Source organism: Saprolegnia parasitica, assembly GCF_000151545.1.
Source record: "Saprolegnia parasitica CBS 223.65 unplaced genomic scaffold supercont2.196, whole genome shotgun sequence".
NCBI lineage: Eukaryota > Oomycota > Saprolegniomycetes > Saprolegniales > Saprolegniaceae > Saprolegnia > Saprolegnia parasitica.
This window is the reverse complement of record NW_012156590.1, coordinates 1-20742: the sequence shown is the minus strand read 5'-3', so window position 1 is coordinate 20742 and position 20742 is coordinate 1. Positions and strand designations below refer to the sequence as shown.

General features: G+C 58.8%; 10 protein-coding genes across 10 annotated transcripts; 4 read left to right on the top strand and 6 right to left on the bottom strand.

Moving 5' to 3' along the window:
• Window positions 1–195: 195 nt before the first annotated feature.
• SPRG_15814 (hypothetical protein) lies at window positions 196–1218 on the bottom strand. The gene has a single exon (XM_012354994.1). The coding sequence runs from the start codon at window positions 1184–1186 to the stop codon at window positions 227–229; it is 960 nt and encodes a 319-aa protein (XP_012210384.1). The 5' UTR covers window positions 1187–1218; the 3' UTR covers window positions 196–226.
• Window positions 1219–1303: 85 nt separating this feature from the next.
• SPRG_15813 (hypothetical protein) lies at window positions 1304–1612 on the bottom strand (the record flags this gene model as incomplete). Its single annotated transcript, XM_012354993.1, has 2 exons — window positions 1499–1612; window positions 1304–1454 (listed from the first exon to the last, which is right to left on the bottom strand). The coding sequence occupies exons 1-2, from the start codon at window positions 1579–1581 to the stop codon at window positions 1304–1306; spliced, it is 234 nt and encodes a 77-aa protein (XP_012210383.1). The 5' UTR covers window positions 1582–1612.
• Window positions 1613–1915: 303 nt separating this feature from the next.
• Window positions 1916–2955, top strand: SPRG_21627 (hypothetical protein; the record flags this gene model as incomplete). The annotated part of the gene is made up of 6 exons (XM_012354992.1): window positions 1916–1941; window positions 1985–2249; window positions 2305–2336; window positions 2398–2447; window positions 2494–2601; window positions 2667–2955. The coding sequence occupies 6 exons, from the start codon at window positions 1916–1918 to the stop codon at window positions 2948–2950; spliced, it is 765 nt and encodes a 254-aa protein (XP_012210382.1). The 3' UTR covers window positions 2951–2955.
• A 755-nt stretch (window positions 2956–3710) lies between these two features.
• SPRG_15810 (hypothetical protein) lies at window positions 3711–5803 on the bottom strand (the record flags this gene model as incomplete). Its single annotated transcript, XM_012354991.1, has 6 exons — window positions 5359–5803; window positions 5188–5304; window positions 5054–5133; window positions 4743–4996; window positions 4269–4689; window positions 3711–4217 (listed from the first exon to the last, which is right to left on the bottom strand). Exons 1-6 carry the CDS (start codon window positions 5762–5764, stop codon window positions 3711–3713), a joined length of 1785 nt encoding a protein of 594 aa, XP_012210381.1. The 5' UTR covers window positions 5765–5803.
• Window positions 5804–9371: 3568 nt separating this feature from the next.
• SPRG_15809 (hypothetical protein) lies at window positions 9372–11600 on the top strand. Its single transcript, XM_012354990.1, has 5 exons — window positions 9372–9631; window positions 9688–10015; window positions 10066–10597; window positions 10643–11059; window positions 11124–11600. Exons 1-5 carry the CDS (start codon window positions 9380–9382, stop codon window positions 11548–11550), a joined length of 1956 nt encoding a protein of 651 aa, XP_012210380.1. The 5' UTR covers window positions 9372–9379; the 3' UTR covers window positions 11551–11600.
• Window positions 11530–12454, bottom strand: SPRG_15808 (hypothetical protein). Its single transcript, XM_012354989.1, has 3 exons — window positions 11844–12454; window positions 11680–11791; window positions 11530–11629 (listed from the first exon to the last, which is right to left on the bottom strand). Exons 1-3 carry the CDS (start codon window positions 12425–12427, stop codon window positions 11576–11578), a joined length of 750 nt encoding a protein of 249 aa, XP_012210379.1. The 5' UTR covers window positions 12428–12454; the 3' UTR covers window positions 11530–11575.
• Window positions 12455–13912: 1458 nt separating this feature from the next.
• SPRG_15807 (hypothetical protein) lies at window positions 13913–14719 on the top strand. Its single transcript, XM_012354988.1, has 2 exons — window positions 13913–13944; window positions 14193–14719. Exons 1-2 carry the CDS (start codon window positions 13937–13939, stop codon window positions 14617–14619), a joined length of 435 nt encoding a protein of 144 aa, XP_012210378.1. The 5' UTR covers window positions 13913–13936; the 3' UTR covers window positions 14620–14719.
• A 1196-nt stretch (window positions 14720–15915) lies between these two features.
• Window positions 15916–17564, bottom strand: SPRG_15806 (serine/threonine protein kinase). Its single transcript, XM_012354987.1, has one exon. The coding sequence runs from the start codon at window positions 17501–17503 to the stop codon at window positions 15959–15961; it is 1545 nt and encodes a 514-aa protein (XP_012210377.1). The 5' UTR covers window positions 17504–17564; the 3' UTR covers window positions 15916–15958.
• A 1253-nt stretch (window positions 17565–18817) lies between these two features.
• Window positions 18818–19167, bottom strand: SPRG_15805 (hypothetical protein; the record flags this gene model as incomplete). The annotated part of the gene is made up of 2 exons (XM_012354986.1): window positions 18818–18976; window positions 19022–19167. 2 exons carry the CDS (start codon window positions 19165–19167, stop codon window positions 18847–18849), a joined length of 276 nt encoding a protein of 91 aa, XP_012210376.1. The 3' UTR covers window positions 18818–18846.
• A 1139-nt stretch (window positions 19168–20306) lies between these two features.
• On the top strand, window positions 20307–20702 carry SPRG_15804 (hypothetical protein; the record flags this gene model as incomplete). Its single annotated transcript, XM_012354985.1, has 1 exon — window positions 20307–20702. A coding segment is annotated over one exon (396 nt), but the record flags the coding sequence as incomplete, so codon positions are not given.
• Window positions 20703–20742: the final 40 nt, after the last annotated feature.

The following is a 20742-nucleotide window of genomic DNA, read 5'->3' as shown; positions in this document are numbered from 1 at the left end:
CGCAGCCATTAGCTCGAATTTCTACCAATGAATGAGCGCAAAACCCAGTAGCGAATTGACGCTTCCATGCTAATACGCCCTCAGTTATATCCAACTTGAAGTTTCTTCAGGAGGCGCTGACGTGGCACAAGAATGCAGTGACAAGACAATCGTACCAAAAGCGGGTCACACAACACTATACTGTACACAAATATGTCCTTTTTCAAGAGACGACATGGTAGTATGATTACATGAACAAGAAGGCAAACTCCTTCTTGACGACAACCTTGTCGGCTTTGGCGGGCTTCTCCAACGACGGAGTCTCGATACATGGGCCTTTCCGAACGCGCGTTGCTTGCACACTCGCCGTCGCTCGTCGCTTCTCGAGCGAGCACCGGTCGCCCGGGGCCGTGCGCGTCCCCACCCGCACGTGCGCGCCGCCGCCATACGCTGCGACGACCGGTGTCTCGTCTTCGTCTGAACTGACCACGTCCTGGCGTAACCCTCCGAGCTTCGAGTCGAGTTGGGCGATTTCGCGACGTAAAGCATCTTCCTCCATTGACATGCTCGCTCCTTGCACCGGCTTCAATGGCGACACGGGCCGACGCGTCGCCCGGATGTCTGTCGGCGCTGCAGGTTTGGTGACCACCACGGGCGCCGTCTTGGTGGGTTCCATTGCTTTCTTGACGGGCTCCGTGAACTGCGCCTTTTTGGCGAGTTGCGGCGGTGGTGTCCTCTGGACGGGCTCTGCGGGCGGTAGCTTCTTGGTGAGCTCTGCGGGTGGTGACGTTTTGGCGAGTTCCTGGAGCGGGCGACCCAGCGACGGCTGCACCGCGGGCTGAAGAGTGTGCACCTGTGGTGCCGGCACTGCGGAGGTAGCACGTAGGGTCTCGGTCGGTCCAGGCTTGGCCGTTGCGATGACTCTGGTGGGCGCTACCGTCCCTGCGTGCTTGGGTACGGCGCTCACGATGGGTGCTGCGTGACGCAACGTGCGCTGCGTCGGAGGTGCCTGGTCCTTCTCGAAACAAACGGCGGCCTTGGTGTGACCTTTGGCGTGCGCCTTGGGCGGTGTCGCAAACGCCACCGAGAGGTCCAAGCTGTCGGCCAGGCGACAAGCGGTTCTGTCGTCATCGTCGTCCTCTCCGTGCTCGGAGCAGGTGCTGTCGGAAGCAACGCTCAAAGTATCGTCGTCGACCTCGGGCATCATCTCGTTCGCCGGTGCTTTACGAAAAATGGTTTTGGCGCAGCCAAGCTGTGCATTTTAGGTGCCAGCCACGGCTTGGTCCATTTTAGGTGCCAGCCACGGCTTGGTCCTAGCACTTCGTCAATTCGAGCTGCGGTACAAGGTCAGAGTGTACGCTCGGAGTGTGGCTTCCGGACGCTTCTCTTCGTCGCCAGTGGCCTTTGCAGTCGGTTTTGGAATGTGAGACGCTGGCGCTGGATGGGCCGTCGCCCGCTTGGCCGCCTCGAGCTTCCTACGCGATGCAGTCGGTTCATGTGCTGGCAATTGCGAACGTACTCGCGCCGTTGTTTGGCCTCGAGGCGAATCGCACGCTCGCGCTCCCACGCTGAGAGCTTGGCTTGGGCGTAGTCCCCTTGCATCTCTCGTTGCTTTGACAGTCCAATACTGTCAAGTGAAACTCCTGGATGAACCCTAGTCTCGATGAGCATGTGTAGTTAGTCGTTTAGTCGGTCCATCTACTTTTTCCATGTGATCTTCGACTTCCGTTGCATTCGTCAGCACGTGCATTTCAACCAATCCCCATCCGATGTATACAAACTTCACATTGGCTTCTGTATCTTTTCAGCCAATCCCATGGCGCGTAGAAAATCTTTTGTCGCCACCGAAATATCATACAAACCGCGAGGTATATTTTCACCGGTAAAAAAATACAACTGGGCCAGAAACGTCGAAGCGGTATTTTTGCACGGACGCATGCGGCCGCGAACGATCCGCGCTCTGTACGCCGACGTGCTATGGCCGCGCCTCATGATGGCCATGTAGGTACAAGGTCATCCTGCGCGATGTGCGCAAGATGAGCGCTATCCCGGGCTTCCGCGTGCGTGAGCCGCTCAGCATGCTGCAGTGGGGCACCGGTGGCATGCTGCCGCCGCCCGAGGACGGCGTCGTCGCATCGCCCTACGCGTCGCCCGAGGACAAGGAGACATGGGTCCGCCTGCAAGCGCTCCTCGAGCCCCACCGTGGCGCCGACCTGCGCGACGTCGTCCGGGCCACGTTTCGCGCCAACGCGACGCTCACCGACCCCAAGGTACATGACACATCATTCCTTTCGCACCATCACCCACGCCTTCGCCTTGCACTAGACCATTGCACAGAAGATCGACGAGATGATGTGGTAGCGTCCATCGCCCTGCGGCCGCGCTTGCCGTACTTATATGCGTGCCATCGTCGTGTAGGGTCATTCCCGAGATCTCACGTCAGCGCCTTCTCGCCGAGTCGTCGAGCGGTCCGCGCCCCATATCCTCCTTGACATAGGTCTCACATGCACATAGTGACGTGCACGGACGACGTCGAGATTGAAGCCACGAGCCAGTTCCTTCCGACGCAGTCGGAGCCCAACCGGTTTCGCTACACATACCGCATTCGCATCCGCAACCTTGGTAGTCGTCCGCCTCGCTCCTCGAGATGGTTTCGCAGGCCATTAAGAGAGCGATTGCTTGTGTAGGCGAAGACATTGTCCGTGTGAACGGCCGCCACTGGGTCTTCAACCACAACTCGGTCAAGCGCGACGTGCTGCCGCGCAACTCGCCCGGCGTCGTCGGTCACATCCCCGTGATCGCGCCCGGTCACACCTTTGAGTACGCTAGCGGCGTCGATCTCGAGACGACGACCGGGTCAGCATCCGGCTGCTTGCATATGACGCGCTTCATGGCGACCGACGATGGCGGCGAAGTCGAGTTCGATGCGGAAATTGCGTCCTTTCTTCTCCAACCGACCGTGTCGGACTAACAAGACACCACTAGATATTGCTGTTGCTTGACGATACGTGCATGTTGCGCCACACAGCTCATAGCTAGAGCCATTCGACGCAGAGTCGCGTCCAGAGACTGTAGCCTGGGTCCGGCGTCTGCATAGCGGGTTCGCATCCCATGGCCAAGGAGGACCCACGCATCGACCTTGGCTGCGACGCGCTTGCGAGCATGTCGGTACCTGCTGCTTGAACCTCGAGCCAACAACGTGCATCACTTGCTATCCTTCCGACGACGACGACTTGTACTACTGCCAACGCTACCACCCAAGCAGCCAAGCGAATCAAGATCTCGGTGCGAGGTGTCCGTGTCAAGCGATCGTCTTCCGTCCAGGAAGCATCGACCGCAGCGCCGTCGCACGCACTAGTCGTTAGTCGTCGTGAGCTTGGAATGGCAATGCTTCCAGTGCACGTCATGCATACGTGTCTGCACAAACGGTCCAGCAAACCCAACCTAATGCTGTTTTCTACCAATACCATGCTCCTTCTACATGTATGTTCGACCACGCGGCAAAGGTAAGCAAAGGATCTTCAGTACCGCGCAACGATGTACAAGTTGTCAACAAGATAATGGCCGCTAGACCACATGCAGTTCGCATCCCCGCTTCCATCGGCCAGAAGGTTCTGGAATGGTAGGGTTAGGGCAGCCATCTGGACCGAGAGTCGGGTGGCGCATGCCTCTTGCACAAGGGAAAAACGAGTCGTACATTGTAGTACTATCTACTCGAAGGCGTAATCCATCTACTCGACGATCGCGCGGTAGACGGGCAAGAACATCTTGGACGCGACAAACTCCTCAAGAGATGCGCCACGGCGAATCTGCGGCGGGTTGGTTGCAATGCCGTCTTCAACCGCACACCGAACAACGGCGGTCGCGACCTTAAGCGACACGTCGCGGATCTTCCGGACGCTCGGAAACACTTGGCCGGCCGCGATTTCTTCGGGCGACATGCAGTCGACAAGCGCTTGGGCGGCTGCGTAGAGCATGCGGTCCGTGACGCGGCTCGCGCCGCAGACGACCGCTGCGAGGCCGACACCGGGGAAGATAAACATGTTGTTGCACTGGCTCACGTTGTAGTCGGCACCGTTGAAGCGCACCGTCGGCATCGGCGATCCGCTCGCAAAGACGCACTTGCCGTTGGTCCAGTCGTAGGCCTCCTGCGCCGTGCACTCGGCGACTGCGGTCGGGTTCGAGAGCGGAAACACGATCGGCATGTCGACGTGCTTGGCCATTTCCGTGAGCGCTTCCTGTCCATCCATTTCAAAATGAGATGGTGCATGGCATCATTCGTTCGGTACCTTGGTGAAGGCGCCCTTGGCCGCCGAGAGACCGAGCAGCATGGTCGGCTTGACTTGCTTGATGAGCTCGACCAGCGACGTCTTGTCCGGAAGGTCACTCCGCGCGAAGAACGTCTGGCCCGACGTCATGCCGTCCCGCGCCGTCGTCATGAGGCCGTGCTGGTCGACGACGTAGAAGCGGCGACGCGCCTCCTCGACTCCGACGCCTTCCTGCAGCATGCCCTGCAGCAACGTCGTCGAGACACCGAGACCTGCGCTGCCAGCACCCAAGACGACGATGCGCTGGTCTTTCAGCGGCGTCTGCACGCGGGCGCAGGCCGAGAGCGCACCCGCCAGCACGGTCGCGCCCGTGCCTTGAATGTCGTCGTTGAAGCAGAGCTGCTTGAGACGGTACGCGGCGAGGACGTCGGCGGCGTGGTCACTATCAACGTATCAAGAATGAATCAGAATCACCCACACAGCAAGAAATCGTACCTGGAAAAGTCTTCAAACTGAACCAGCGCGCGCGGCCAGCGGTGACGCACGGCGCGCATGAACTCGTCGATCATGCTCCAAAAGTCGTCGCCTTCAAGGCGGCGATGCTGCATGCCCATGTAGTACGGGTCGTTGAGGAGCGACTCGTTGTTGGTGCCCGTGTCAAGAACCACCGGGAGCACCTTCTTCGGGTCAATCCCGCCGGCCGCCGTGTAGAGTGCGAGCTTCCCGATCGGGATCCCCATGCCGTTGACCTACCATGCATATTGCTGCATGAGCGCTCTCCGTCGGTAGAGGGAATATGAACATACGCCAAGATCCCCGAGGCCAAGGATGCGGCTGCCGTCGGTGACGACAATGACTTCCACGTCGTCGCACGGCCAGTTGTACACTAGTAGAGCATACTATTGAGCAAGGCGTCCGTATCGAGTTGCGAGGGACGTACTCATGGACGCGAATTGCGATCGGTCGGCCGAGCTAAAGTACATGCCACGCGGGCGACGGAACATGGAGCCAAACTTTTGGCACACTTGGCCGACCGTGGGCGTGTAGACCACCGGGGCTACGCAGTGGCATTCGAGTCAACGACGCTATCGCCATGCGAGAGAGAGAATACCCATCTCTTCGATGTTGTCAATGAGGAGGCGGAAGAAGAGCGTCTCGTTGCGGTTCTGGAGCTCCGAGAGGAAGATGCTCTTCCGAAGCGGGTCCGGCTCTTGCTGGAAGAGGTCGTAGAGCTTCTCGAGCTGCGTCTTCATGACGAGGCGGCGCGGCGGCACGAGGCCGCGGAGGCCCAAGCGGTCACGCTCGACGGCCTTGAAGCCCGTGCCCTTGTTGTAGAGCGGGTCATGCACAATGTCGATGCCACGCTTGCCCGCGCGGACCGGCGGCTGGTACTTCTTGACCTTGGTGATGTTCTCCGAGCTGTACTCGTCGTCGGCTTCGTACGGTGCGAGGAGCGTCCGCGTCGTCGTGAGCGCCCGCGTAGGCGTCCGCGACCGGAGGAGCGTCTGGCGCAGCATGATGCAGGGTTGGAAGTGGCTCCAGTCGCTGGATTTCTGCCACTCTCCCAAGGAGTGTGAGAGGAGAGTGCAATTCGCTCCCTGATTGGCCAAACTCAAGTGTCGCCGTGAGAAAAGTCACCAATCATAGCGCGGCGGCTCCTGACAGCCAATCAACGGCGAGGGGATGGCGCCGGAAGGGATGTGCCCACGTTGAAGTGCGATGAGCGCTCGCTGGATCTGGGCGGCGGCGGCGGCTGGTATTAGGAACGGCAGGAACACGTAGCAGCAGGCGCGTTGGCTGTGGCCATCGCGCAAGCACGGACGCGACTTAGCCCTCATGCTCGTCCACTGATGCTCGTCCAGCGTCTTGGGTGGCAGCGGCTGCGGGTGCTCCGTCATGGGCACCAAAGGACACGGAGAGTGGGAGCCACTCATTGGACTCGAAAGGTGTCCCGAAGCGACTGTGTCACATGGGTAGTCACCTGCCTGTCCACGCCGTACTGCGATGTGGCACACCGCTCGAATCGCGCGCACGCTGTCTCCGATAAGCCATGGCAACGTAGCCGCGTGCGCCACTTGTTGGAGATGGTGTGGCCTCGCACCGCCGTGTCCTCTGCTCCAAGTGGACCAACGACGAACGCCGAAAGTTCGAGGCAGCGGAGCATCGAGCACATCAAGATAGAGTGCATGGAGGGTTTTGATGCGCTCGAGGTGAGAGCGTCCGCGATGCAGGCACGTTGATCTTTCTTTCGAATCCTGGAGTCCCAGCCCAGCCCGACCAACACCATTTCGACGTCGCATCCACCCAGCCCACGAGCGATGCATGATCCTTGGCGCAGTGCTCTCTCGCAGACCATCCAAGCTTTTGTCGTCGCATATTAATGCCTCCAAGGACGCAACGGTCGCAGCGTGTTGATCAACGTCGCAAAGACACTCGCTTAGCTCGGGTGCTCATGCTGACGGTGCCACATTGTTAAGCGATGCTCGTACGCGCAGTCAATGCGATGACGCGCAATGAGGCGACGAAGACGAGTGCGTTGACCGGGTCGTTATCTACTCGCTCAGCATTGTCGCCCGCACCGAACCTAACGACGAAGGAAGGCGCATCGCATGGAACATCGGCGCTTCATACCATAAAGCATCTCTGGTTCCTCCGCCTCGAGCGAAGAGTGGGCCGGGCACCGAGATCAGCCAACGCGAGAGCTTGTATACCGGCAGTCGCTGCCTCAGCGCAGTGCTCAGGCTTGCCGCCCCGCCTTCGCAGAGTAGTACCAAGGCTGCAATGTCCGAGCCCGATGGAGCATTTCTGGCCATACCCTTGTAGCCAGCGATGCATGACGGCTACGCCGCGTGACCGAAAACGAGTCTTTTCTCGGGTCGTGGCCTCGTCACCGCTTTGGCTCTCCCGAAGCGTCGTACGAGGTGCTTCAAATCATTGCCGTTTGAGTTGTCTGTCTGCTGTTGTGCACCGTCTGCAGTGCGACTATGACTGCCGTATTGATGCATTCTCACTTCTAACTACTATAGTATCTATCTATCTATCTATCTATCTTTGTCAGGCGGTGTATTACCAGTGTATTACCGGGATTACCACTATGGGTTTCTTTTCTATGTGGTCCATCGTCAAGCTACTTGATCGACCAGCAGCGTCCACGGTCGTGAGCGAGACCCGTGTTGCGGAGCTCCACTTGGATGCGACCGTGGGCCGACCTGGAGCTGCAGCACCCGAAGGTACACAGGGGGTGCTCACTTGAACTCGCGGGCTGATGGAAGTCGTTGGCTTGGCGACCGACGCGAAATGTCGGTTGGTCTGATGTTGATGAAGGTTGATTGCTCGTGGTGCCGACACTGGTCGAGTTGTTTTGTTTTGGCGTCTTGGTCGGTCGTCGTACATGAAAGTGTTTTCGTTTTGGCGCTGGGCATGTTACTTGTTTTCGTTCTGGAGGCATGGAGCTGGGCGGTTGGCTCGATACATTTGTTTTCGTTTTGGCGGCGTGGCGGGTTGGACTTGAATTCTTTGTTTGGGTCGATGGCTTGGGTTTCGGGGTCGGATGATATGGATCTTGTTGCTAAAGGTTGATGGTTGATGGCGTTGGCGGTGGCGGCGGCGGCTGGCTGATTTGTGCTCTGTGCTCTGTGCTCTTTGCTCTGTGCTCTGTGCTCATGTTGGTTCTGTATTGGATCTGATGTTGGTTGTGGTCCCCCTGACCGTTGTTTTTGTTGTTGGCTGGCTGGAGCATGTCGTCGTCTTCCTCGGATACGTCATCTTGTACAGCGTGGCGATGAGTTCCTCATCGCTCAGCGTCGCTTGGTCTGATGGCGCGGCTCGCAGCAGGCGAAGGCTTCGACTGACGAGGCCTCCTTCTGCCGCGTCCTGGATGACCGACGGCCGCGCCTCTGGGGACGCGGCCACTCGTCGGTTGGTTTCGCTTGCGGAACGGCTGGAGAATCTCTATCTATCTATCTATCTATCTATCTATCTATCTATCTATCTATCTATCTATCTATCTATCTATCTATCTATCTATCTGTCTCGTCCACTGGCTCTTCCACTGGCTCGGACTGCAAGGTGTGGGGGCAACGCAAACACTAAGGAGAGCCATCTCACATGAGGCAGGCAGTTGCATTGGTCACGCATGAGAAGCAGATTCTGCATCGCTGCGCTGTCCAGCACCATGAATCTCGGCCGCGCCGATGCCACCGGTACGAAGAGAGCAAGTATCTAGATATATAAATATCTGATATACTAGTAGTTTACGGTACCACCCTATCCCGCACCGAATCCAATCTAGACCACGCACGCATCCAACATGGGCGTAGCTAGAGCTGCCTGGAGCCTTAGCTCTCCAACGATACACGCTTGCATTAGCCGGGGAGGCAGCTCCGACACAACAGGGGTCGCTCGTCCATCATCAAAAAGAGCGTGATTGGTTTCGCACCTGGTAGAACAGTAGCCTGCGTCGGCCGAAGCTGACCATCTTGGGACGGTCGTTGGGACCTTATTTTGTCATTCGTTGCCCATCCCTCGTCAAGCTCTCCCTCGTCGCCGCGTTCTACTTGGGTGCAGCCTCTCATGCTCCGCCGGCATGCAGAGCATCCAAGTGATTCGACTGCAATACTACTACAACCTTCCGTGCGAGGACTCGCTCTCATAACAAGTCGTCGGCCGCCCCAACAAGCACGCACTGCCATCGTCCGAGCGCTAGCAAGCATGCTTCTCTGCTAACGATTATTTGTCACATGCGCGTCTTGGCGACCAAGCGACAAGACGCATGGGTGCACCAGCCGGTATCCTCCACGTCATCCAAACTTGACTGACGATATGGGAGAGTCGAAGGATCGCCATGTCCTCTATGCACGCAATGCGATTGATGCATCCTAGTCCCTCCTCCGTCCTCAATGGCATTGCACGGACGCTCCGGCACACGCCTCGGCTCACAAGGCACCCCATCCCGCAAGCCGCCAAGTACCAAACGATCTCACTACTACGACCAACCATCCAACTATCCAACTACTATCCTCCTCGACTGGATCGTCCGGTCGGTTTTCCCTTGTATGCGGCAGGTGCGTGTTTTCTGCAGCACACCGGCGGTTTCTGGCTCACTTCTTAGCTCTGTTTTTGACTTTTTTTGCATGGGCGCCAGCGTCGACGGCGATGGCGTCGCCGCCTGCAGCGCCAAGGCGTCCTTCCTCGGGGTCGGCAACGCCGAGTGCATCTCGATGCACCTCGCCTACGCGTCCTTCCTCGTCGCCGTCATCGTCGCCATCTCGGTCCTGCTCGATGCGATCCTCGCGTACTCGCGGCGAGCGATCCAGTGCCCGCAGATGAAGCGCATCGTCAACCGCTTCTTTGAAGAGCTCATGATCATGGGCTTCATTTCGATGGTACACGACGACGACGACATGCTGCATGAGGACGATGGGCTCACACGCGTGACTAGTGCATCTTTGCCATCGACACGAGCGGGCTCGTCGAGGAAGTCTCGTTCGGCGTCGACAACCTCACGCGCCTCCAGCTGCTGCACTTTCAAGAGTTCTTCCACTACGTGGTCTTTATGACGACCGTCTACTACGTGGCGATCATGCTCCTTCTCCTCGTCATCGCTACCGTTGTGCCACGGCTGCTCTACGGCACGCCCCGCGACGAGCACGAAGAAGCGGCGCCGCTGCTCGAGCACGCAGACACGGACGACGCGCTCTTGAGCCCGTTGTCCGACGTGTACCCCCGGCAGTACGACGCCGCCAAGCGCGCGCGCGATGAAACCTCGGGTACTATCGCCAATCTGTCGTCGCTTCAAGTCGCCGCATCTTCGTTGTAGGCTACAATTTTGTCCATGCGTCGCGCATGTACTGTCTGCTGCGGCAGCGCTACAAGCGCGAAGGCGTCTTCTTCAAGTTCAACTTGCTCAAGCAGTTTGCGCTCTGGAAAAGCTTTGAGCTACTAGCGTACAACGTGTGCCAATACCGAAGCAAGTATCTGTACAAGAACCCGAGTGAGATGCAGCGCATCTTTGGCCTCTCGCACCGGTCGTCGCACCACGTGAGCTTCCGCCGCTTCCACACGCTCTGCACGCGCCACCTCCTTGCGACCGTCGCGCATCTGCATTACACGACGTTCTTCGTGCTGGTTGTGCTCGTCTTCGCGGCTGGCGCGCTCCCGACCGCGACGGCCTACGTCTTCCTCGGGCTCGCCACGTGCCTCGCGATCCTAACGTTTGTCATTATGATCAAGACCCTCCGGATCCTCAAGGGCATCATCAAGGACCGGCTCTTGGTGCTGACGCGCGAAGACATTGATGCGGTGCGGCATCGCACATCGTCCGACGATCCGCTTCCGTCGCCAGAGCGCCGGTAGATTCTGCTTTGGATTTCAAACACTGGATGACACGACCATAGGCGCCCGACGCTCAAGGGTGTCGCGCAGATGGTCCGGGCGACGATCCGACTGCAAATGTCCGTGCTCTGCCACCGGCAGCTGCACTACCATGACGCGCGGTTCTGGTTTCGCCGGCCGTGGTTTCTGCTGCGTCTCTTCCAGCTCTCGACGACTGGCCAAGCGTTCTACCTCGTCTGGCTCACGCTCGTCGTCGTCAAAGACCCGTTGTTGCCGAGTTGGATGCTGGCGTGCATGGTGCTCGCACCACTCACGTCGCTGTTTATTTTAACGCCACTCACGATGCCGAGCCTCGTGCTGGTCATGAGCCTTGCGGGCTTCTTCGTCGAGCAGGACCCGCACGGCCAGAACAACAACGGCTTTGACGAGCTCCAGCCGCAGCACCTCACGGCCAAAGATCGCATTCGCATCGCCCGCAAGTACGCTGCTAGCTCGATTGAAAGCGAGAGATTGAGGATGATGCTGATGCTGAGGATGCGATAGGTCGTATCTTCGAAACACCGAGGAAACGTCGACGAGCGTCCCGTGCAATGCCGACGTGTGCCAGAGTTTCTCGTCCAAGGGGTCGGTGGCAGCGCTGCCGGCGGCGTCGCCCCAAGCCTCCGACATGCTTCTGCACATGTACGACCTGCCGCTGGTGTCGCCAGCGTCATCGTCGGGGCGCCACTCGAAGCGGGGCACACGGTCCATCGTGACGACGCCGGTCGAGACCGAGTACACGCTGCAAGGGACACCGCGGAGCTTCTTCCAGGAGACCAAGATGTTCCAGAACTACTGCTCGAGCTACGGCGGGTATGCCACGCCGAGCAACACGGTCACGACGGGCAACAACTACACCTACAACGACGCCACCAACGACGGCGACGGCGACAACAACATCCATGCAGTGCGAGGCGACGAGGCTGCATGAGTAGACGACGATCATAAGAAGCATCTCAATGCGCTTTCGTGTACATGCGGTACTTTGGTAAGAGGGCTCGCTTCTCTTCCTACAAGACATGGATCGTGGTCAGCAGATGAGGAGAAGAAGACATTGCACCATCGACATGTTGTCTTCTGGAAACACAAACGTGATGCCGGGCTGCGGCGCGGCCAAGACGACCTCGAAGGCTTCCTCGTCCTTGCTTGCGGTCGAAGTCGGCGCGTCGGGCCTATTCAAGCGTGCATCATGAGAGACCTTGCATGCAACATGCTCGAACGTACGTGCTGGTCATGGCGGCGGCGAGGGGCGGCGGGGCCATCATGTGCGGAGGAACGACGCCGGGCGGGAATGCCATTTGAGGCGGCATCATCATGGGCGGCGGACCGCGCATGAGGAGGTGCGGCGGCGGTGGCGGCGGACGCATCGGGAACCCCATCGGCGGGCCACGCGGCGGTCCCATGACGACTGGCGGCGCGACAGGGTAATGCATTTGCATCGGGTACGCGGCGACCGGCGGCCGCGGAAACAAGGTCGGCGTCTCGAGGCGCGCGCGCTTGTTCGGGTCGTTGTCGATCTTGGAGTAGCCGGGCACGCCTTCCATGCCGTAGACCTCGACCTCGACCGAGTCGCGCCCGGGCTTGGCGTTGGGCACGGTCAAGATGGTCTCCTTGTGCACCTGTGCGACGTGGACGACCATGCCGCTGGCCGTCGAGAGCTTCTTGTTGCAAAAGTTGCACTTAAAGTGGCGGCTCTTCTGGTGCATGATGAGGACCTTCTCGTCCTCGAAGATGCGCTCGCAGTAGTAGCAGTAGACCTTGGCGATCTTGGGCTCATCGATGCCATCCTTGCGCTTCTTCTTCCCCATCCGGCGCGTCTCCTCGATACCACAGAATGCCACCAAAAGCACAGCGCCTGCTGCGATTGGTCAAAATCCTTCCATTTCGAAGGTACCCAGGCCAGGACGCGGGCCAAGCGACAAGTGCCACGCGCGATCCGCTGCAGACGGCCATGGCTGTACGGCAGCATGGGCCTGGTACGTGCATGCATGGCATGTGAGCAGACGTCCAATGCGGTCATCGACGCGGTGCCGGGCGACGGGACCCAGGAAGCGTGATGGATGACGGCCGGGTTCACGCAGGACGCGAAGGCTCGCGTGCATGATCGCGGTAGCTTCCATGGATCGAGTGCGTGCATCGGCGGCGATGCTAGGAATGTATGCATTGTAGCGCCACTCTGTCCAGAGCCTGAAGTGGCAAGCTACATGACGCCTCCTTGGCACGGATGCCATTCCTCGTCTCCATGGACATCGACTTGCATGGACAACGCAGCGAATACCAGTATGGCTTTTCCGTTGCTGCGCTGAGCTCGCGGGTAGATTGCTCGCCGACACAGCCTTGCAGAATGTGCAGGCCCTCGCGTCTGCTACGCCAATGGGTGCGACGGACGTTGAAGCGCACACACGCACACGTACATCGCAATCGAATTGCTAAGAACTGCATCACAACCGCACTACGACTCGCAGAGCTGGTGTCATCCAAGGCGGTGGCTTGTCCAGTGCGTAGCCCTTCGTGTGTCTCGGTCCACACGAAACGCATCTCTTGACCGCGCCGCCACGACGATGAAGCATCCACATTGGCCACCAGACGCAACTCCTTTCTCGACATCTCTCACCTCGTTGCACTCTTCCGTACACTGCCAACTCCCATCGCCAACGTCAAATACTCGTGACTCAACCACCACCATACATCATCATCATCATCATCATGTTGCCTGCACGTCCTTGAACCAGCCCGTTCGTCGTTCGTCGCCAGGACGTCTCCAAGGATATAGGTAACGCTAGCAGTCGCAAGGCTTCTCTGGTTCACAGCAGAGTCTTGAAAATGCGCATCTACTGACCAACCTGGTGCCTCCAGTACTTCAGATCCGCGGGCCACGGCCTTGGCACTGGCAGCCAGCACATCGTAATACACACGATGGCCACGTCGAGATGGCGCCAAGCGCCTCATTGCCACTGCCAGAGCCAGGCAGATGCAGCGCCACGCCGGGCTTCACTGCCATGCAGAGCCTTATGTCCTTTGCCTCCAGCATGGCCGGCGCGTCGCCTTGGCAATAGCCAATCCAAGTAGGGATTACGGTTCGTCGTTCTCATTGGTCAAAATTCGGGCCGGACCGCCCTCCACTCAAATACGCTGACTGGTCGATAGCCGGCTCGCGATTATGCGTTCTGAGAGGTAAATCCTCTCTCTTTCGATAATTTTGCCACGCGGTGATTGGTCCGTGTGGTTGATTGGTTACCAAGTCGTTCGTCGGCGCCGGTGTCTCGTCGGCCGGCTTAGTTTAAACGGGAACACTCTCTGACATTAAAAGAGCTAACATGGGCATGTAAGTGAACTACCACCTACAGCAATGGCATGCGACGACGACGACGACAATGACGATGACGACAAGGATGAGGCGTCAACATGAGCAAGACGACGGTCGCGCGATTCTCTAGGTGTGCGCTGCATGCGCCGATGTGGCGGCGAAGTCTGCCACCCAACGCCATATCTTGCTGTCGTCGCTGTTGTCGTCGTCGTCCTTGCTGCCATTGCGCCACTGCAATGTACAGACGAAGCTCATGGCTCTTGTAGTGTCAAGAACGGGAAGGTTGTTGTGTTGTTGAACGGCCGCTACGCCGGCCGCAAGGCCATCGTCGTCAAGACGTACGATGAGGGCCACGGCGACCGCAAGTTCGGCCACGCCATCGTCGCCGGTATCGACCGCTACCCCCGCAAGATCACGCGCTCGATGGGCAAGAAGAAGGTCGCCAAGCGCTCGAAGGTCAAGCCGTTCGTCAAGGCGGTCAACTACTCCGACTCAGTCACCTCGCGCTACGTCGCCGACATTGACCTCAAGAAGGTCCTCGATGAGGAAGTCATGGCCACGCCGGAGGCCCGCATCGAGTCGCGCAAGACGATCAAGAAGGTCTTCGAGGACCGCTACCTCAACCAGGCTGCGTGCAAGTCGGAGAAGAAGGCCGCTGGCGTCTCGTTCTTCTTCAAGAAGCTCCGCTTCTAAATGTATTGGCGTTGTCCCTTGTCCTGACTTCAGCAGCCCGCCAGTGGTGATGATAACACGACGACAATATACCAGAGGTTCCGATATTTCCCACACGCTAATGTCTTTTTCTAAACTCGCTGCTCGCTCTCCTTGCCCCCAAGCTCGATTGTTAGTCCCAAGCGCGAGTTTCAAGTTGACTTGGTCGAGGTGGCACCGACATTTTGTGATGCTCCTCTGGCTCGTTGACCGTGTCCTCGCAATCGTCTTGACGTTGCAGTGCTTGATTTCCCACCAAAACATATATAACCTTTGACACCACTGTCGCTGTCGCATGGACGAGGCGTGCTTTGAGTGCGTCCGATGGCTCGCGTCTCGAAGCAGATAGCGCTGCGGGTGGTTGAGCGGACTCGAGTGGGCGGATTGAACCAGCTCGCGTGGGTGGCGTTAAAAACCACTCGTGATCTACATCCAGTGTTTCTCTGCTTTTGCTACACTACTACCTCTGGCCATGTTGAGCATGAACGACTCTACCCATGCACATGCCGTGTCGTCGGAGGGAGTCTTGCTAGCATGTAGTGCAGGATAGTCTTCGAGTTGCACTAGTATGCGAGAGCCAAGGGCCTCGCCGCACTTGGCGTGGGGAACTGGTCGCTGACGTCCATCAATCTCGTCGTCCGGCGCAAGGAATCGCTTGCCGCTATTCGTCGCTCCATGGTCATTCTTGGAGTCGGACATCGAGCTGCGGCAGTTGACGCCGCATACCGTAGCACTGAATAGTCCTATTTACACAGCTCTCGAACCACTAGCCCAGGACACGACAATGTAATTGTATCAATCTATCAGGAAGATCGTCCGACCGAGAAGCCATTGGAGGGGACTTTACAGGAGAACCCTGTGGCCAAGGCACTCAGTTCGCCCTCTTACCAATTTTTTTGCCTCTCGGAACACGAGCCCGTGTTTTGGAGCACGGCCTTCCGTTGTCCGGGGTTCGGATACGACGGTCACACGAACTACTACGCATTCGATGGTACTACCTGCTCGTGACGGTGGCTGGCTTCTAGTCGGTCTATATCTACTAACTAGACATGTGAAATGGCTCCTAGGCACTTTCGCATCCAGTACATCCCATTGCCCATCGACAAACCACAAACGCAGTGGACTCCAGAGACATCACGACGTCGCTTCGAGGCTACGCCCCAATCAGTTCTTGGATCTGCGTCGCAGCACGTGACCGACCCCTAGACGTTACCCTACCCCGTCCTCGTACGCCTTAATTAGTGGACGATTATTGTGCTCGACATGCAGACAACCTGTCTCGTATAAACACATTCGTTATTGATGGACTCAAAGCAAGATCCTACTTGAGCGCTGCAACGACCGCGCTGCTGCGGGGGCGTTTTGCGGGGTTGGTGTGCCAGCACTGGCGCACAATCTCGGCAACGCTGGACGGGAGCGCCGCGAGGTCAAAGGCCGGCGTCTCGACGTGGGCGTAGAGGTACAGGTCGCCAGCGACGAGACCCTTCTCTGCGTACAGCGCCTTGCACGGCCGGTCGCGCGTGAAGATCTCTGCGACGAGCACACCGAGCGCATACACGTCGGTGGCCATCGTCGTCGTGGGCGGCGACAAGGCGCGGAGCTCGGGCGCTTGGTACGGAACTTCGAACGCGCCGAACGTCGTATTGCACGGCCGCGTGTCGAGGTACTCGCGCTTCATGAGCTCGAAGACGTTGAGCTTGCACTCGAGGTGCGCGTTGACGAGCGCCTTCTCGCTCGTGAGGTGGCCAAACACAATCTGGTGCGACTCGTGGAGGTACGCCAAGCCCGTGGCCAGCGAGAGCGCCATCGCGCGCTTCTGGTCGTTGGAGAGGACGAGGGTCGCGTCGAGGAGCGCAGCGCTCAGCGCGCCCTTCTCCATAAACTCGGACACGGCGCAGAGCCGCGTCTGGAAGTTCATGAGGCAGACGCCCGAGATGGACGTAATGGACAGCGACTGCACCTTGCAGACGTCGTGGATCGACCGAATGAAATCGGCGCGCGACTCGACGGACGCGGTCGGGTAGTCCATGCCCTTGAGCGCGACCTTTTGCCCGCGCACGTTGCAGCTAAAGAGGTTGTGCCCGCCCTTGATCGCCGATGTCTTGAGCGTCTCAATGTCCATCCAGAGCGGCTTGAGGTCGTCGCGCTGCGAGAGCTGCGTGAGGAGCGACTCCGTGTGTCTCGGCTTGGGCTCCGCGACCACCGTCGACGTCGACGTGGTCGCCGACGTGGCCGGCGGCGGCGACGACGCTTTGATGGCCTTGGGCGCGCCGTCCACCGAGTCGATGCCGAGGTACGAGTCCTGGTGGTCGGGAAAGTCGGGCGACCGCACCGCGCGCTTCTTCTTGCGCTGGTACATGACAAAGAAGACGACCGCGACCAGCGCGACAACGCCAACGATCGACCCGACGATCGCACCGGTGTTGGACGACGACTCTGACGTCGGTGTCGCCGGCCCCTTCGTCGCTGCGGCCGTCGGCGCTGTCGTCTCCGTCGCGGTCGCGGTCGTTGGCAGACATGCGATCGACGGGCTGTCCGGCATCCAGAGTTCGCCCTTGCACGTAAATCTGATGGTTTGGTTGTGCGACGACCCGTTGCCGTTGAGCGGCCTCATGGAGTCGACCTTGCAGCAGTTGTCCGGCACCGACTCCAGCTGCGGGCAGAAGATGAGCACGTCTTTTGGCGCGGGACCACCGGGGCAGGCAATGAGGTTGGACGTCCAAAGGCACGGGGGGCCAGAGCAGGTTCTATTCGTGTTCGGCGCAGTCGTTGCCGTACTCGACGGCGCTACCGTTGTCGGCGTCGGCGTCTCTTGTTTGGTTGCTTCGCCTGCGGTGCCCTCGGCGGCGGCGTGGGCGGCGACCATGCTCGGGCTTGCCAATATGGCGTGCGATCGCGTTCTGGCTGGAAAATCTATCCAGTTGGCCTTTTTTCCAATTTTTCCACGTCCCGTGGTCGTTGTATACAAACATGAAGTTTATCGGCCAAAACGCTGTATTTTATTGTCGGCCCACAATCGTGTGCACAGTGCTGTTACTTGCGCAAATTCCCGCGATTTGCACGAAATATTGCCGCAAGGCGCCGAAAAAGACGGTCCCAAGTGCCATCGACGACGTCCAAGCAGTACCGTGTAGTACCTGGACGAAGCAAGCGTCGGCTTCTCTAGTCGCTTCCGATAGCAACCATTGCTGCGGATGAGCGTCATTTACGCGGCGGAGTCGGAGGCATGTGTAACCCTCTTGAATCGCAGGGATCGAACCCACTTGGCACATGCAAAACGACTGCAAGTCGACGCTTTAGTCGACTGCCTTGCGACTCGTAGCGGCCGCGATGACGGCTTGAATTGTCGTTAGTTTGTTTTGCGACGACGAGTGCTACCACGGTACCGAGTATCAACATGTGGACCTACGACCCTGCCAGGGTCGAGTGTCCATCATCTGTGCGACTGTCGTTGTTGTTGTTCGATGGGGTTGGATGGAGACAACACAACCACGGACAACGCACCGCTGCGACACCAAACGACCGAGGCGCTCTATTTTTCGACTCGGACCCCTACGATGGGTTGTGGTAGGCTGGTCGGGGTAGCTGGTTGGGGTGTAGCCGTCAAGCGCCCAGATACTTCTGGAATACGGGTACAGTAGTAGGTAGGTTGGGTTATGCAGGTCGCTCTCAACGGGTTGCTTGACGCTGGCGACTCGTCTGTTTCGGACGGCCCGTGACCTCAACGAGGCAGCGGATGCTCGCGCGAGCGATTGGAAATAGGCCAAGCGCCCCGCTGCTGCCGGCGATATGGCCCGCGAGGAGGGGTTCTTCTTTGGGTTGCGCCGTTGACGCCACTACTCTCGAGTCGGGTGCCTACGCTTGCCAGGCACACTGTCGTTTAGAGCTTCCACGCGTATTCGGTAGATTGGCTCGCAGCTACACTTGGCGAGCAACACTGCCTCGCTCGACACAGTGGCCAAGTGGCAAGAGCAAGGAGGTTGATGTGCGTGCAGTATCCTGCGGCTCACAGGAATTTATCGAATGCCACCGGCGCCCACCTGGCGTTGTCGGCGTGCACTCACACCTCGGTGCGCCGCGGGAAGAGGCGAGGACGTCCAGACAGACCTCGACGCGCCGCAAGGGCTTGGACGGAGCCCACAACATGACAAGAAATGGCATGTGGTCACACAGCGACAAGGCGGCAAATGCAGGATAAATGTGAATCGCTTACAGGTCGAGGTAGCGCGGCGACGCGAGGTCCATGAGCGTCGCGCCGACTTGCTGCACTTCGACCTTGCACGGCATCTTGTCGATGCTCGTTACCATGGCCCACGCGCCCCAGAGCGTCGACATGGACCTACGTAGCAGGAGTATGGTGGCAGCCGCATCCCGACGAATGTACCTCGCCTCGACGCGCACGATGCACGTGTACCGGTGCAGCGTCCGATGGCTGCGCTCGTGCGAGAGCAAGTCGAACGGGTGTGTTGCGACGGCGACGGTGCCAAAGACCTGCTTGAGCACAGACGAGAGCGCGAGCTTGGTTTGCATCGGCTGCAACTCAAAGCTGTCGGCGCTGGTCGATGGCACGATCAGCGACCTATCGCCGCGCCCATCAGAGGCCATCGAGGAGCTTATGCGTAGTACAGATGCAGACGCGCAAAGCAGTGCTCGGTCGGCAGCGCAAACTTGGCATGCACAGTCGCCATCGCGGATCCAACGGCTTTGATCTGGCACCGCATCCGGACATCCGGATGCAAGAGGGACGGTGGCAAATATATGCATGGTCGCCGCTCAGTCCAATAATGACACTATCTCCGTGTTCAAGTCCGAACACTAATAGGTCATTCGTATACTATAAAAAGAAATGTAAATAGAATGCTCCAGTGATGCGCGCCGGTTCAGTCATCCTTCCAGTGTACCTTTGGCATGTGCAGACGACTTGGTCCGTCGTGAGCGGGCGGCGTCGCGACGTTGGCACCGACCCGTGAGCCCAAGGCAGGACATAAGAAAATTCGTATGAAATGAAAATTCGTATGAAATGAAAAGCTCTTTGTTCTGGCCAAGTCAAAGAGTAGACGAACGAGCCAATCCACGGCAAGCATGTATGCCTGCGAGCTCTGATTGGCTGTTGGCATATCCTGCGCCGACCAGGATAGCGAGAGGAAGGAGCCGATGCTTTCGCCGCGCCACAAAGAGCGCGAGTGAGAAACCTACGCAGCTAAGAAAGGAGTGTGAATCGTGTACTTGCGAGGAGCGACCGCGTCAACCGCCCGTCAACGACCGAACCGCCGACGCTCCACTTGAAGTTGGCTTGTTCCTGGCAGAACACACTGGCAGTGTCTTCGCACGCCAGCGCAGGTGCAACACCACAAACGATGTGGCGCTGCTTCTGCTCGATAGTACGTAGAAGGTGCCCACGCGCAAACGGTCAAAGACTCTTTATGTCTCTGCCCACGAGCTTGATCAATGCCGTAGTGGTAGAGTGAACCAGGCTATCTCGATCGCCGCCAATCGATCAGGATCAATCCATCGATCGATGGGCTTCACGCGTCTACCAACCTATCAAGCGAGCTACCAAGCGCGTCGTGGTGCGTCGGTGAGAGACATATCGCAACAAAGAGCGCCACACTCGATCATGCCGCAAGTACAGTTTCAAGCTCGAAACCGACAACGAGACAGGCGGTGCGATGTGGTTTGGCGTCAACCCGCTGCGCTGGAATCGCCCCGTCGGCGTCCGGCCGCGCACCAAGAGGACCCGCGTCCCGACAGCGGCAGCATCGTCGTCGCTCACGCCAGTGGTGCCCATCGCCAACCAGCCCACGGCGTCGTCCGATCCCACGGTCCTCGCATCGTCCTCGTCCTCGTCCTCTTCAACGCGATTGGTATCCGCGGCCGAGACGCCGGATCTCGGAAAATGCGTCTCGCAGACGCTCTACGGGCATGCGGGTGGTGTCTGTGCGCTCCTCGCCTCGGACGATCGGTACATTGTCTCGTGCTCGATCGACATGACGCTTCGCATTTGGTCGCGCGGCTCGTTCAACTGCCACCACGTGCTCAAAGGGCACAAGGACGTCGTTTGCGCGGTGGCTCTCTCCAAAGAGCACCTGCTCTCGGGCTCACACG

Excerpts from the sequence above, each read along its gene's own strand:
- SPRG_15814 (XM_012354994.1), bottom strand. The coding sequence starts at position 1,186 with ATGATGCCCGAGGTCGACGACGATACTTTGAGCGTTGCTTCCGACAGC.
- SPRG_15806 (XM_012354987.1), bottom strand. The coding sequence starts at position 17,503 with ATGGTCGCCGCCCACGCCGCCGCCGAGGGCACCGCAGGCGAAGCAACC.
- SPRG_15808 (XM_012354989.1), bottom strand. The coding sequence starts at position 12,427 with ATGGGGAAGAAGAAGCGCAAGGATGGCATCGATGAGCCCAAGATCGCC. Across the intron at positions 11,792-11,843 it reads GCCGCCGCCATGACCAGCAC|GCCCGACGCGCCGACTTCGA; the intron begins GTACGTTCGAGC and ends ACGCTTGAATAG. Across the intron at positions 11,630-11,679 it reads CAGAAGACAACATGTCGATG|GAAGAGAAGCGAGCCCTCTT; the intron begins GTGCAATGTCTT and ends CATGTCTTGTAG.
- SPRG_15809 (XM_012354990.1), top strand. The coding sequence starts at position 9,380 with ATGGGCGCCAGCGTCGACGGCGATGGCGTCGCCGCCTGCAGCGCCAAG. Across the intron at positions 9,632-9,687 it reads TCATGGGCTTCATTTCGATG|TGCATCTTTGCCATCGACAC; the intron begins GTACACGACGAC and ends ACGCGTGACTAG. Across the intron at positions 11,060-11,123 it reads CGCATTCGCATCGCCCGCAA|GTCGTATCTTCGAAACACCG; the intron begins GTACGCTGCTAG and ends AGGATGCGATAG.